Source organism: Sceloporus occidentalis, unplaced genomic scaffold, assembly GCF_023333645.1.
Source record: "Sceloporus occidentalis isolate IW3139 unplaced genomic scaffold, rSceOcc1.0.p SCAF_162, whole genome shotgun sequence".
Taxonomy (NCBI): Eukaryota; Metazoa; Chordata; class Lepidosauria; order Squamata; family Phrynosomatidae; genus Sceloporus; species Sceloporus occidentalis.
Genome location: NW_028317142.1, coordinates 1,782,131 through 1,798,353, shown reverse-complemented (window position 1 = coordinate 1,798,353; position 16,223 = coordinate 1,782,131). Strand labels below are relative to the sequence as shown.

Below are 16,223 nucleotides of genomic sequence, written 5' to 3'. Positions count from 1 at the left end.
ACTTTCCTACTCCTATCATGGAGGGCCAATCACCGTGCGCTTCCCCTGCATTTACTATGCGACTGGCCGTCCGTAACACACGTTAAAGTTGATACCTGCATACTGCCACTGGGTTAGTGAATACACCCATTGCTCAATTTAGATTGTTTAAATCCAATGGATGCTCACGGGCTGCAGGGTAGTGTGTGCTACCATCGCAGACACAAGTGGTTAAGGACTGGTGTTACAGAAGTGGTATTTTCTAGTAAAAAAAAAAATCTCTGAATTGCTGTTATTGCAACTGTAAACCCAGACATTGTACAGGTTATCTCAGAAAGTCTAGACTAACATACATAAAACACCTAAGTATAAAAGATAAAGCAGTGTAATAATCACTAAAAAGGACATGCCTTATTGCTACAGCGGTTCTAGCTTTGTATATTTATATATATATATATTATATATATATATATATATATATATATATATATATAGTTTTGTACCACAACTTCTTTAGAGAACATTTGCATAAATTATTCAAGTTTGAGGAAATATTCACACATCAATTCTATAATCTTAAAAATAAACCAGCTTTCTAATGGGTCTCTTTATTAAAAGAGAAATGGAAAAAAAAGACATCTTAATTTACGAGGCTAAACATAAAAGGTTCACACTTTTTTTTTTTTTTACTTTAAAATATTTCTTTAACCTCTTCCCATCCTTCATCGTGCTACTTCCTTCAACAATCAAAGCAGCTGCTGTTTCAAAGGTAGACAAGCCTTTTAATGTACGGTCCGTTAAATAAATTGGGTTGGTTAACCCTCTGTGCCCCAGAGAGGAAAAACCACTGAGGCAAATCCTTCGAGCGTTCAAAGAGTTAAACTCTCGCAGTATCCTTGTGGAAATACCGAGAATCGTTTGCGAATGATCCAAGTATAACGAAAGGCTTTCCGAGACAAAATCATGGGAAATATAAAAAAATAAAATATAATCCTTGATTCCCACTTAAACACAACTTGGTTGTAAATGTGGACACAGAAATGGATTCCAATTTTTTTTTTGTTTTTAAAGCTGAAACGCTCCACTTTCCTCCATTAGCCTACATATCAAAATAGGAGTAAAAGGCATGTTTGCTGCAACTGGTCACTGTAGGACCTTATTTGTAAAGGTAAGTGGTTAATTTGCATAATTTATATATTTTTTTGTTTTTTTTTCTTGTTTTGTACTAAAGAGCATTTCCTTCTTTTATATAAACCAGAAAAAAAACTAAATTCTACAGATAGTTCCTACCCGCAGTCACAGAGCTGCAGGTAGGTTTGACATCAAGCTGTACAGCGCAGTCAAAAACATACTTACATATTAGCTCATTTTACAGGTACAGCCATAATCAAGGCACAAAGATCTTCTACAAGTATTATTTTTTTTTTCAATAAAGTTGTACAAAATAATATTACATTTTACATCTGTACATTATAATAAACCAGCAGTTAAACAAAAATCAAAAAGGAAAAGAAAAAAAAAAATCTATATATATATATTTATATAAGGACTAGAGAGTCCAGTAATGATCTAAGGCTAAAAAGATCATTCGTGGACTGAATGTATAATATCGGTGAGTGTGTGTGTGTGTCGTTTTTATTTTCTCTGCCTTGACATGAGAGGCTGAAAGCAGCTGCAGTTTGAATGCCTGAGGTGTGCAGAAACATTTAGCCACAAAACACCATAAAAATAAAGGTAAAAAAATTGTTTATCTTTACTTTGCTCTTCATAACCTATTCTACATACTGTTCCAGGAACGTTCTTCATCCCTCAGCGGTGCAAGAAAGGGCCCGGGGTCACTGCTCTGCAGCGTCCTACGAGCCCCCCTTACACGTTAAGGTGTTAAGAGCAGAGGTCACTTTACCAGTTGACCTGCAACTCGACAATGCTAAAAACTGTGACATTAATAAATATTTCTGGTGCTGCTACATTGTGTGTATAATTCCTCAACAGTATTTTTTTGTTTTTTTTATTAACCTGATACAAAGTGCATTATTCTTTTTTTTCCTCCATCAAGTACTCTTCAGTGTCATGTTGAAAAAATAGCTAAAAAAAAAAGAGAAAAAAAAAAAAAAATCGAACAAAAAATAAATAAGTTAAAACCACACAGGGATGGGTCTGAGCTTAGCCTGACAGGTGGGCACGTGTTTTTAAGGGTCTGCTGCCCGAACGAGACAAGCCATAAAACAGAGGTAGCCAAAGGCTTAGTGGAACGGTAGTTTAACCATTTCTGAGCCAGAGGGATAATCTGTGAATTGTCACCCTCCCGGCATTGACAGGACAAACCTTGGTTGTTTAAAAAGCTACTTGAACCCAGCTGGTGTTAAAAACAAGCTTGTCCTTTTGAGAGGGAGATGCCTACACAATCTACCTCTCTAGACAAAGGGTTAAACCAGTACTTCTCGGTGAGGCATATAGCTATACAGCCTAACGACTTGAGTCCGCCAGTCCTCCCTAGTGGGCATGCATCGGTGGTGTATAATAATATAACTAAACAACATTGAAAAGGTGCAATCCGTGACAGTCTTTTTTTTTTTTTTTGACACTACCTCTTGTTTAAGCTTTCTATGAATAATAATAATAATATATATTTTTTTACATTTAAAAGAAAAAGTGTTGCAAAGTTACCAGTGCTGTGTAGAACCTATTGCCACATCTATGTTGTGGATGTACGTATAACGGCAGCCCCGGCTACCCTCGAGAGAGACGCCGGCCCGCTGCATGCTCAGCCTAGAAGGTAGGGACATGCAGGAATGCATCGCGGGGCGAGACGGCCTGAGGTGTACTATCTGCGACAGGCACTCGTTCACTTCTAGTCCAACCGATTACCCAAAGTAGCTGAATGGGTGAAATCTATTTGTTTTGCTAAGGGTACGTTAGGTCTATAAACGACTGAGCAGCCCTGGCCCTAGTGGAATGATAAAAAAAAAGTGGCATGTGAAAGGAAATTAAATAAGGACATCAACTGCCCTCTCTCGATAAGGGAAATTAAAAAAAAAAAAGCAGCAAGTCACAAAAAGTTCTTGCTTAGCATAAAAAAAAGGAAAAAAGGGTGCGTTTGTAGGGATGTTCCACCCTGTGTGGAGCGATACAGAGAAAGACAGCAAAGGATTTTAAACCACAGGCTCCACGGTGATTACGTTTACAAGAGTTCATATTGGCGGAGGTGCATTCTCTGGATGATGTCTCGACAGTCATTGAAAACTCTGCGAATGTTCTCTGTGTCCACAGCACACGTGAAGTGAGGGTAGCAGTAATGTCTTCCGTCGCCGCTCGCCGTGCTTATCCTCTGAAAGAGAAATACACTTGAAACGCGTCATTTTATCAAAAGACAAGATGGCGGAAAACATTTGCTTTCCTCTCCTACTTAATGGAAAAGTCTGCTTAGTTTAAGGGCTTGAGTTTAACCTATGTTTAAACTAGAATGGGCTTAAAACTCATTCTTGTAAGTGCCAGAAGTGCCACAACTCACAAGTGCAACAGGGTACTACATTTTCTATACATGTCTGGTGTTTCAATCTCCTTGTTTCCTGCCAAAAGACCCCCAAATACTATGTTACGTCACTGCAGTTTGTCTCAACCTTTTCCAACCATGTAAAGCTATTATATATATTATATATATATATATATATATTATATATATATATATATATATTTTTTTTTTGTGTGTGTGTGGTGTTCAGGAACATCACTTGTCCTCTAGAGGTCACTATTATTCCACGTAGCTAAAAACGATTATTAGTAGTAGTTGTACTATGTATTTATTATATATAGTACCATTAATATACTGCAGCGCCATAAAATGGGTAAACAGGAAAAAAGTAGTGGATAACGCAAAATACTTGGTCTTAAAGAAACGAACTGTTAAAAAAAGAACAAAGCAGTATTATAGTATGAATAAACCGGTGTGTTGATTTCTCCCCCAAATAAGAGCAAACTAACCATTACACGCAAACATTTCAATGATCACATGCCCAGCAATGAAACTATACCAAAAAAAGTTAGTACTTTGATAAAATTAGGCGTACCTTTAATATACAGCATTCGTCATTTAATTATCTGACATGGCCAAATAACTGTTTATAAAGCAACACATGGCACTTAAATGAACACTTATAACATAAAAAAAAACAGTACTCCAGGGGATAAAAGTGCATGAAAAATCAATGCCAAGCTGCTGTGTTTTTGGAGCTTTCACGCTAGTGCTTTGACTGTAGTAGCCAACAACAATTACAATTCTCACAATCCTCCAAAACACCTTGAAAGAAGAGAGATGTTCTTTTTGGCAGCTCATCAGATTGACAGATTAGGGTCTCCCAGATGCTAATACCTTACATTCATCAGAGTACGAGCTGATTCATATTCCTTTATGTGAATATTCTCTACCAAAATTGGGAACGGGTACAGCAAACACAATCCATCAGAATGCACCACAATCTGTGAACGATGTACTCACCAAGAACTCATCTCGAATGAAGAACTTGGCCCGTGTTACTTTGGGATCCTCTCCAGCATCTGGTGTTGCTGCAATGACATCAAAAGAAACTTTAAATGCAGAAATATCATATGGAATATATACGTTTCTGCAATAAAACAATATGGTGGGTCTCATAATTTAGTACATGAACTGAATTTAATAATTATCCAGAATTTACTGGGAAGGGGAAAAAAAGATTAATGAGTATCTATTGTGCTTAGGTGTACAACGCTTTTTATATATCTATTTCATGCCATATTATATTACTTCTGGCTTAATATAGACAAATTAGAATCATTCCCAACTATCTTTGCTAACTCACAGACATTAACATTTTAATGTTCAATCCAACCACAGATATATGATATCATGTAAAGATCTGCTGATAAAGTATGGGGATTAAATCTTACGAAGGAGATATATATATATATATCTATTATATATACACACACATACATACATACACACACACACACAACATTGTATACAAATTACTTTAGATCACATGCAATATTAGTTACGGATTTCTTTCTTACCATAAAATAAAGGTTTGCTCTACTGTGTTAATAGAAGTATTTCATCACTCTTAGGATCAAAGATTGGGTTTAATCCACCAAGGGTGGACACACATTATATATTTATATATTATTGTGTAGCTTCAACGCGTGTGCACAAATCCTCATCGCGTACATTACACACGCACTTTTAACAAAACTCACTCACATATAATTAAAGCATTACACACAGTCCAGCTCTTTCTAAACACCAGACCTGCATTAAGAGCGCTGTGTAGTAGTAAAAAACAATAATAATACTAATAATAATGATAAAACACAGATGAGCCATAATGGGATAACAAACAATACACAGCGGGATTAGCTCTGCGGCTGTTGCGTGTGGAACTAAGACTACAGCGATGTTCAGCCAGCATCCTAAAACAAAAAGCAACGTTACTATGGCTGGTTGAAGATTACAAAACTGCAGTTCAGCATCAGATGCAGCTTGTCGGCTACCCACCGGTTTTGCTTTATTGTGTTGACAAAAGCAGACCATCACTCTTGTCATAATTACAGGGCAGGGTTAGAGTAACGCACAGGCTGATGCTCACTTACCATCATCAGGTACAGTATAGCGGACATATTCTGGGAAATAGTCTTCTATTTTAGATTTTCCTGCCAAGACCTTTTCAGCCAGCATGTCTTGTTTGTTCAAAAACAAAATGACGGAAATAGTTCGTAACCACCTGTTGACCGTGAAAACAGAAGAGCGTTTTAACGCAGAAGTAACACAGTCATGGTGACTGCCAAATTGTCACGATAACTACATTCCCAATTCTGTAAAGCCCATAAAGTAGAAGGTGCAGAAAGCTTACCAGGTTATGACTGAATTTGGGAATAGTTACAATATAATAATTGCAGGATAATGCTTTTTTTTTTTTTTTTTCACGGAACCCTACAACTTCCTGGAATGGGACTGATGGCCACACTTCAGAAACTGCATTCTAGAAGACCTCTATAGTATGTCATCTTTCTGGTTTTGCAGCAAAATACCACGTATATCACGCAGTGGTAGACATAAAACGATAATAGTTTAAATCAGGGGATGGTTATGACCAACTTGAGTTTTTAAACTAGTTTACCTGTTGTTCCAGATACTCTTGAATAGGTCCAGTGCTTCTCGTAGTCTGTTTGTATTGTTATCTTCTCGTATAACCATGTTGTAACTGCTACTGGCAACTACAAAAATAATAGCTGTGACATCTGGAACACAAAAAAACACAAAGTTGTAAATGGCTGACTAGTAAATTTAACAGCTCAAATGTTATCACAAAACAGTGAAGGTAAAACATAGAAAGAAATAGTTTTTATTTAGTCTTCCATTTTTTTTTAATACATTAATGTCTCTTGGTCATTGTCTATATGAACCCAGCCATGGATGAACACTCCACTGGTCTTGAAGCTGGTTATTGTTAACCCTCATCGAAGACGTTCCTTTAGAGTTATCTGTTTTGTGGGGAACAAAATTTCCACTCAATGTGAATTCTACCTCTTTACTGCTCTTACTGTACCATGTCTAGTACTACATCCCAGAAACTTCCGATGTATTTATATATCAAAAGGCACAGGAAAACCTACATAAACCCCAATGCTATATATACTATATAGTAGTACGTTCCAGAGTCAATACCCCCTCCACTTTCGCAACCTTAATTTTTTGGCCTCTTGGGAGTTCACAACCGAGTACTAGGTTAAATAGTCTATAGGGCACAAAAACGCTAGAAGAAAAACACATTCTTTATAAAAATAGGCGGCTTGATATATGGCATCTTACCATTAAAACATTGGATCCATTTTCTTCTTTCATCTCTTTGGCCTCCTACATCAAACATGCTGTTTAAAACACAAATAAGAAAAGGAGTTAATACATTGACTGTACATTATATGTAAGGTTGTTGCAAAGCACTTACAAGATGAGTGTATTGTCTATATTGGCGTATATAAAAAGAACAAAGCACTTAACATTACAAATTACCAGATTACTACATCAATGAATATTTTCAGGGCCTTCTTGTCCACAGATAGAAAAGTAGCGAGACGGTATTTCAGACTGAGCCACCGATGCCAAAAAATGACGGTTTTACTTACGGCGCACAAGTAGCAGAGTCATTAGAAACCCAAATGCATATGAAAAACAATTGTCTGCAAATACAAAGCGAAGAAAAATGTGAAAAACACCACTTACTGGAAATTTACTTTGTCTACTTGAAATCGCGTTTCAAAAATCCCTGATGTCAAAACTCTGCATCTTAGTAAGTCCTGTTAAATCAAGTAAAAAAAAGTTGGTTAGCAAGTACACGCGAAAGACATTTGGTAACATTAACGTTCTTTTTAAAATATCCAACAAAGCAGCAACATTTTGCATCACAAACATAATTCCGAAATAACGAATATTATCAAAGAGTCTCTGGTCAGTTTTAACTACGCAAGGCTGACGATATGAACCCTGACACGTGCGACAGTAAAGGCAGGGAATAAAACAGTCCGCAGGGTGGTGGGAGGTTGGGGGACTTTAAAAAAAAATAAATAAAAAAAATAATTTCATTTAAAAGGAAGTCATGGAACAAAAAATAACAGCTGTTCCTTCCAACATGTGTCTAGCTATTATTTTATTGCTAGAAATGTTTGTGCAATAAAGCCCAGAAATGCGTAAAAATCAAAAAAGAATGTAAGTGACGGTGTGACTTATAACAAAAGGTGGATACTCCGCTGAACGGAAAAAACATCTAGAAATCATGTCAATATATACACGATGGTAAATTAAAATGTCACATTAACATTTTAGAAACCATGGGGCTTTGTGGGAATTGGTTCACGGTGATCTCCTTGTAACAGGAAATTTCTGAGCCAGCACCGACATCAAATGGGTCAAACTCCAAGCCGGTGACCGATTTGGTGGGGTAGTCATACCTCGTTAGAAAACGTGCACAAGGGGCATATGGTTGTCTTACATGAATGCCAAGTTAGAGAGTGCAGAGTTCTATGGAGTCCTATGTACAGCCTGTGACAGGATAGCTGCATTTATTTTCATGGAACCCTACAAATTCCTTGAATGAGACTGATGGCCACACGTCAGAAACTGTATTCCAGAAGACCTCTATAGAAGCACTATGTCATCTCTCTGGTTTATACGACGTATATCACGCAGTGATAAAAAACTTACGTTTAAATCAGGAGAAAAAAGGTTTCTACGGAAATGAACAAAACGATCGCACAAAAGATTCAAAGTTTCTAATTATCTTGAAGCATATATTATAAGTCATGCATGTTAGCCTTCGGTCGTCAATTTCCATAAGTAATGATTGTAGATGGGAGCAAAAACTAAACTGCACATTTTACTATAGTTAGAACAGTCTGTAACATTAACAACATATACCTTTAGGAAGAAATTAAAAGTGCTTTAGATAGATTAGTGAACATGCGGTATGTCAAGATATTTAACAATATAATGTGCCCTAGAATGTGCATGTTCTCAAACAAAAGTGTTTTTTTCAATCTAGAAGGAAGGTCTCTCAAAAGGAGTCTTGTGACATTTACTGCCGTATCTAAAGGATTAGAACTGCCCATCTAAGACCTATAGAACTTATCAAAGTAAGCCGAAATGGAAATAGGTGAATGCCCCAAGACACAGGGTGAGTCGCGTAAACTGAAGTACGAGATCATCCTGAGAATCTGTTTATTTGCAGTAATGTTACAATTCATATTTTCTCTCAAAAATACTGCTTACCTGATCTGTTGGTGTGTAGTCGTTTTGCCGAACATGGTCAATTTTTTCTAGAAAGCTGAAAAACACAAAATAAAAATGATTTAATATTCACTGCATTATACTTTCCATTGCTTTCCAACAGGAAGTTGCAATGCTCCGCACTAACCACTAGGTAGCGCCATCTTTCTGGGAACCATTATGTGTAGTAAACTCCCAGCTGCTCACAAGGTAACTAACCTTCCCAATACGGGACATACTTTCACTTGTATTTCTGCAGTTTGCATCATGTCAATTAACTTTTAGGCTGGAAAAGGGAGCATTATTATTATTTGTTTTCTAGAGCACCATCATATTCCACGGCGCTGTACAACTGGTAAACAGGAAACTGTGTTGATGTGACATTTCTCCAAAGTTGGAACAAGTCTCAAATATAGGATTTTTTTTCGGATATATCCCATGCCATTTTATGAAGTACTGCTGATCATCCATAGCACCGTAATGTTCCTCACCCTTATGGGAAGAACACGCTGACCTCAAAAAGTGATACAAAAAGTAACAAGAGGTTATTTTACATTCAGATATTTTGCTGCTGTATCATTTTTTTTTGGTGTATCCTACTTTACATTTTGTTCGCTCCAAATAACACATGAACACACACCCTCATTACGTGCCAACAAGCAAAAGGTTATTTAAGGAAGGCTTGGCGTAGTTACATAATTCGAGCATTACCACAGCATTTCTGGAGATGTTTATAGCAAGAATCATATTTGTTTACCAGATACTTACTCGTGATAAATTGATACTGGGATTAATAGTTGTCTATACAAAGTTTAAGGTTCAAAACATCTCTCCCTCCCAAAAAGGCAAACATAATGGTAACCGGAGATCCAGAGGCTTTACTAATACTGTACACACCTCGGTGATGGCACGCAGAGTGGAGATGGCTACAGTGGTGTCCATAAAGGCACCCAAAGGGTCAGCACTGGGGAAGCTCGCTATAGACCCTCTTATCGTATCTCCATCCAAAGTTACCCTCAAGTTTGGCTCTGTGTAGACACCTCAGTGTCACACGTAGTGTTTCAATAACTGTCTCAATGCCAAAGAAGCAGCAAAGTAAAATATGGCGGCACGCCTGGCATGAAGTAGGACTAAAAACATGGAATCCTGTGTGTATGGGAAGACTGCTCCTGGACTATGATATTCAACGTCAAAGGGAAAAACATTTAAATGCATTCCTGCAAGCGTCTCCACCATTACAAAGGCGTGGATATGTTTGAATTGTCCTAATCTGTTTACATATAATACGTATACCAACAAATGGCGTCCCTTTTCAGCGTGTAATGCCACACAATGCCCAAGAGATCTCCATTAAACCATAACTATTAACCCTTAACATGAGCCCAAAGACGCACAATCTAGGACTTTCATTTTCTTCACATGAACAGAGAAGCACCATGACAGCATTCTGTGTGCATAAGATTTATGTGGGAAATCGTTAAATCTCGTAAGAATTCCTGCGCATGTGTCACGGTATCTAAATATTGATACAGAAGAACTTTAAACAGCATGGAATGGCTGTAACATTAACAGAACCGGAGGAAACGGAAACAAGGAGGTTTTTTTGGGGGGGCTCATTAGTTATATAAACTCTGAGAACTGTCCTTGCACTTTCTGCACTGTGATTTACTGTCTTCTTCCTGGCGTTTGTCAGATGCTTCAGTGCGCTTCCTACCTTACACGGGATAACGGGCCCATCGCCACGGTCATCAAGACCACCTTTAATGAACCCATCGATAGAAAGTGTACCAAGTCGTTACTAACTTGCACTCTGCTTCCTGATTGGTTGCTGAGCCTGTAAGGTTTTTCCTTATAACTTGACTTTTTCTGAGACTAGCATTAGATATGTTCTCCAAATTCCTGCATTAGCATGAAACGTATTACTGGAAATGCCCTGACTAATTTAGGGAAACCAAGTTGAACGCTGCAAGTTAAGGTGTGATTAAACATCAGCCATGAACACGGAAACTGTGAATCTAAATGTTTCCACACAGAACCTAAACGAGGAACATCCAACCTCAGATACATATACTGTATATATCACGGTCATAGAAATGCGATTCATTTCTAACAGCTAACCCATGAATGAAGAAAAAAGAAACATGCTTTTGCTCATTTATTCTGTCACAGAAGGGGTTAACCCCGGCCGAGACCAAGCAAACTGTGGCTCTTTGTAATCTCCTACTAACCAAAAATAAACACTAAATTATTTTCGCCCAGACAGCTGCTAGATGAATCTGAAAGTTTTAACATTCATATCCACGGTCTGCCATGTTGTGTAAATTCGGAGCAGCAGAGTTTACAGAGACCGGGATATCTAGCTGACAGTTATGGAAAGCAGATTTAGGAGCGAGGTTGGAAATGATGAATGTATGCATACATGCGCAGACACAGACACAAAAGGCCAAACCTTCCAAAAATAACCTTCGAAATGCATATCCCTCAACAAAAAAAAAAAGTGGACTTCATAAACAGAGAATTACAAACACAGGTGCCTGCTCTACATCTCACCATGCATGTATAAATAGGGGAGATACACTAAGCAGGCCAACCTCGCCAGGTTCCTCATCCACTTCACATCACACATGGAACTCCAGTTTTTCCAAAAGCGGGATAAATTAAATATAAAATATATACATCCCAGGTAATTGGGAAGTACATTCATTCAGGAGTTACTAATCATCCTTCTCCCATGTTTTACACGCCTAGAATGGGTTACTACCTCCAACCCAAAATATGCACACGGGTGTTGACGTTGGTCGGTACCAGGCTTTATTATATCATATATATATATTTGTATGAAATACGGTCTACATTTGTATACGCCACGTCCGTATTGACACCCGCTACCAGGTACTTCTAGAAAAAAACACTTGTTTTTTACTTTTTAGAAAAAAAACTAATAGTTTGGACAAATCTGGCCTGCATTAGGAGTATATCACAATTAAAAAAGATGCCTGTATTACTCTATCAGGTGTTTGTTTGTTTTTTACGATTAACCCCTTAGCTCCCTTGTTTTCAGGCGTGCACAAATGTAACAAATGAGAAGAAATGTTCAGAGCCTCCCCAGGTATCCGCAATGGCATGCGTATTCGCCAAGAATCAATTCATCACTCAGTCAAAACAATTCAGAGCTTCTAAATTACCATTTACTAATCACCTAGACATCCAAGAGCCTTTCGGCGATCCTAGAGAACTTCTACTTTTTAATTTACGCATATGCAGATAGGCAACAATGGGATTTTATGCTGTTCTATGACGTACTGTGGAACTCTGAGACATAGACCGATATATAATAAAATAAATCACTACTCATTCATCATATACGTTGTATGTTACACACTACCGTGCCCTTAACAGAACCATTCTTGCAGAGTGCTCCATTTTCGAATGAAAACGTTTTAAAAACGCACGCGTTACACTAAGGATCGTACCTCAGATAAGTCACTGACATGAGCCCGGGACCATCGTGTGTTATCCTGCACCAGATCAGTGATTAACACTATAAATGTGCCAGCAGATGATAAAAGGCAATCATCTATCATGAGCCATGGGCACTTCCTGTTTTCTCGCATGACAGCTGTTAGCACATCCTTAAACCTGAAATCACTCTATAAGGAATACATTACACCGAATAAAAATTAAAAAGAAAAAAAAAAAATACTCCTAAAAATACCTTTTGTTTTTAAAATGAATTCTACCCATTGAACACAGCAGATGGTATAAACCGGTAGTTTGAAGCCATTATTTTTTTTTTTGTTAAACCCAATAGATCTTGTGTCACAAAATATTAACAATACACAGACAGCTATGTGGGTTGCCGATGAAAGTTTTTTTCAGGGGATTGGTGTGTCTATTTAAACACCAGGCGTAGGCAAAAATAGGCTTTGCGGTGGATATTTTTTTAGCAAATATTCCATTGGCACCAATGACTTCTGCCACACTTGTCCCCGACACTGGCGTCTACGTATGGAGACCCTTCATTTCTTGGGTAACTTCTATGGCATACAGAGAGTTCTAACAGGCGCATAGAAGGTAAAAACCTGTAATTAAAAAGTTTTTAAAAAATTAGTCACTGGACTATTCTCTATTGGTGAACAGATTTTTTTTCCAGGCGACTATGTTAAGATCTAATAGGGGTGCTGCCATGCTTCCATGGGACTGCAAGCCAAGGATTCAGAATCATTTGGGGGATCCATTACAACAGACGCGTCAGCCTTAATTCCGATGGGCAGCTTTCAAAAAAACTCTAAACTCACATTCAGAGTTTTAATATTTAAAATTTAAGAAATTTGTAGTATTTACGCAAATCAAGTTATTTTCAGTACACGTCTCTAGTACATACGAATAATCAAAGGCGCCTGGAAAACCATTTCTTCATTTAGGATTTATGTGTGTACATCCAGCAATGTATTCTGGCCTAGGTATAGGATGGCAGCTTCTGTGCCGCATTACCAGCAGCACTACAACTGGGGGGGGGATTACATATAAATACGCATAAACTCTCCCTTGTAACCAACCCATTTAACACCAGCCACAATAGTCTCCATAGCGTCTCTTCCCTCGCCTGTCCTTCTGAGTAAAGATATTATGCCATATGATGGCCATGCGTTCAGCACAGAGGACCACATTCACCCTTTAAGACTGTAGCTGAATGCTGCAATTTGCTGCTACTCCCATGGAATTCTTACCATTGCCACCTTTAATGAATACACTCCTATGCTTTATGCCCCCCCCTTTTGAACAGATTATAGATTATATAGAAAAACTTAGTCTTCACTATTTTATGTAGACGTATTAGATGAATATAAGTATATTTCATTTTAATAACAATAATCAGAGCTCCTCTTCTATCATATGCTGATCTGCAATATTAAATTATGCCCCTCCGTACAGAATAAAATAAAATAAGCGTAAATGTACACATTTTAACTGACCACTAAAAGCCCAGATCAGCCAAGTAAAAAAACACCCAAAGCAGAATATTTCTGAAGACTTAAAGGTAAGCAGACAATTCAATAAGGCAAGCAGAGAAAGCAAGCAGAGTGCTGGGTTGTATAGCGAGAGGCATTAGTAGCGGGAAGAGGGAGATGGTTCTGACACTTTATAGCTGAGCTCTGACCAGATATCTATCGTGTTGTGTACAGTTCTGGAGACCCCATCTGCAGAAGGATATTAACAGAGGAGGGCTAATAATATGGTAAGTGGCTTGCAGGATATAAATCAGGAAAGACTAAGGGATTTCATAAGGTACAGGAGGGAAGCCTATTTGAAATGAAGAGAAATATTAGGACAAGAGGTAATAGTCAAAAACTAGTGGGTCAGAGGCTTAAAGGTAATGTAAGGAAGTTCTACTTTACTGGGAGGGTAGTAGATAAATGGTACAGACTCCCAGCAGAAGTGGTGGAGGCTAATGCAGTGAGGGAATTTGACCAGGCATGCGATAAACATATAGCTATCCTCACTATGGGACCAGACCAAGGACTGATGTGGGTTTGAATCCCTTACATCCATTAAATCAAAGAGGGGTCTTTTGTATGGAGTTTACTACCAGACTAGGTTTCGGTTTAATGCTAGTGAGATGCATCTTTGTAACAATTTATTGCATATATTCGTTTTTGAGCAGGAATGTTTTTCCGTTTTTTCGAAAAGCACACGTTACAAGAGTATTTTGATGTTACAAGTGCGCCGCAAGGCAGCTCCAAACAATTCATCGGGTGCGCCTTTCTATATGATCTGGGATATTGCAATGATATTTCACCCACTTGCACGACACATAAACACGTTAACAGTTAAGTCTGTTTCTTTTTTTTACCATTTGTCAGTTTACTCATTAGAAGAGAGGGAGTAACTCACAAGGGCCCTGAAGTATCACTAGAGTAATCACAATGCAAAACACTGATGCAATAATCCTGCCTTTTTGCACCCTGCCAGGGATTGAGAATATTCTTTGTCTAGACTTAACCCATTAGCATCCGATAGAAGGTGGGGAGGCTAAACTATGTCACGTGTTATCCTTCCCGTGCTTGTAGGTCCTCACCCTCCAGCTTACATACAGAACGGGCGAGTGCATGAATCCAGGATACCCAGCAACAGGGCAGTAACCACTACATGGCACACAAAAAGGCTCGCTCGGCAGTCAATGCAGATGACAATGCACACCATGTCTGATAAATTAGATTATTTGATCAGGCCCTGTGATATTTCAGACCACTTCTAGATGCCCTGCGACAATAACTTTTATCAGAGCTGCTCAGAAACTGTCTGGGATGATGGGAGTTGTAGTCCATTGCAAGTGGAAGGCATGCCTGCGCTTAATTAGGGCTACAATGATACAACACTTACTAAATATCACGTGGCACACAGAAGGAGCGGTAACCTAAATTAATTCACAGAGTTGGAAGAATGTCCCTTTAATTAATGCATTAAATGTGCTTTATTTCACATACATTTGCACTGTACTGCCTGGCAAGAAAGGAGTTAAGGTTATCACACCCTCCCCCTTCTGTTCCTTATCATTCCAGCTCCCAAGTGGTTAATTTGCAGATCAATTTCATGTTTGCTTAATACAGGGTGGGGGGTGCTGTTTCATTAACAATGGCAGCTGCACACACAAAACCAGCACATTTAGCCGTGTGGTTTAGCAAAGCCTGCTTCAGGGGCGGCTCCGCAGGCACCCACGGCTGGCTTTTCTGTTACTGACCTTTTGTTTACTGCATATTGCTGGGATACTCGCTTTTGATTCAGTCTGACACACGTGACCCTCAGCCAGTTTCTGCTCTGCAGTGCTTCTAAAAATAGCTGCAGTTTGCCTTGGCTCCACATCCAGTTTAGAGAGGCTTGCACAGGGAAAAAGCCTCTCCGAGCGAGCGGGAGAGTGACATATGATTGCGGTTAGCTTTCCCTGATTCAGGGAAAATAACACACATGCAGCGGGACTCATTTCAAGCAGATACATAGACCGCAGCAGCAGAAATGGGCCAACGGTCCCCCTCCAGTCTACCCTTTTTACTTATTCCTTACTTTCTGCACATCCCTAGTGGTCTCGAATTCTTTGGTGACGGTCGCCTGTACTGCTTGTTCAGTAGTCTCTCCTCACGCTACACCTCAGCTCTCCATCTAAACCTTGCCCTCTATTATTTCTTGCTTCCCTTTTTGCTCCCTTGGACTTTATTTAATCACATTCTGTCTCCCCTCTGCCTTATGATGCACATTTTAAAAGGACAGTTTACAGCCTTAGGAACACTGAATGCATATTAAAATACTGAGTTTACCTGCAGGGGTAAAAATAAATCAGCGGATGAAGATGGACCCTCTGTGATTTGCACCCAGGGCCGCTCTTAGTACCAAGAGGCCCAGGCAGCCACCAGGGGTGCCTGAATGATGGGGGTGCCGCGGAGCCCAGGTG

General features: G+C 38.7%; 1 protein-coding gene across 4 annotated transcripts in view; it reads right to left on the bottom strand.

The window, feature by feature from the left end:
- Positions 1 to 3,160: 3,160 nt before the first annotated feature.
- The window catches only part of LOC149279560 (guanine nucleotide-binding protein G(olf) subunit alpha-like), a 117,796-nt gene continuing 104,733 nt past the window's right edge, over positions 3,161 to 16,223 (bottom strand). For all 4 annotated transcript variants that reach the window (XM_089501036.1, XM_089501037.1, XM_089501038.1 and 1 more), the window contains exons 6-12: positions 8,780 to 8,834; positions 7,238 to 7,311; positions 6,827 to 6,885; positions 6,135 to 6,255; positions 5,608 to 5,738; positions 4,475 to 4,542; positions 3,161 to 3,307 (exon numbers count right to left, since the gene is read on the bottom strand). In XM_089501036.1, the coding sequence (XP_089357162.1) occupies positions 3,161 to 3,307; positions 4,475 to 4,542; positions 5,608 to 5,738; positions 6,135 to 6,255; positions 6,827 to 6,885; positions 7,238 to 7,311; positions 8,780 to 8,834 (655 nt within the window). The remainder of the gene's footprint in view (positions 3,308 to 4,474; positions 4,543 to 5,607; positions 5,739 to 6,134; positions 6,256 to 6,826; positions 6,886 to 7,237; positions 7,312 to 8,779; positions 8,835 to 16,223) is intronic.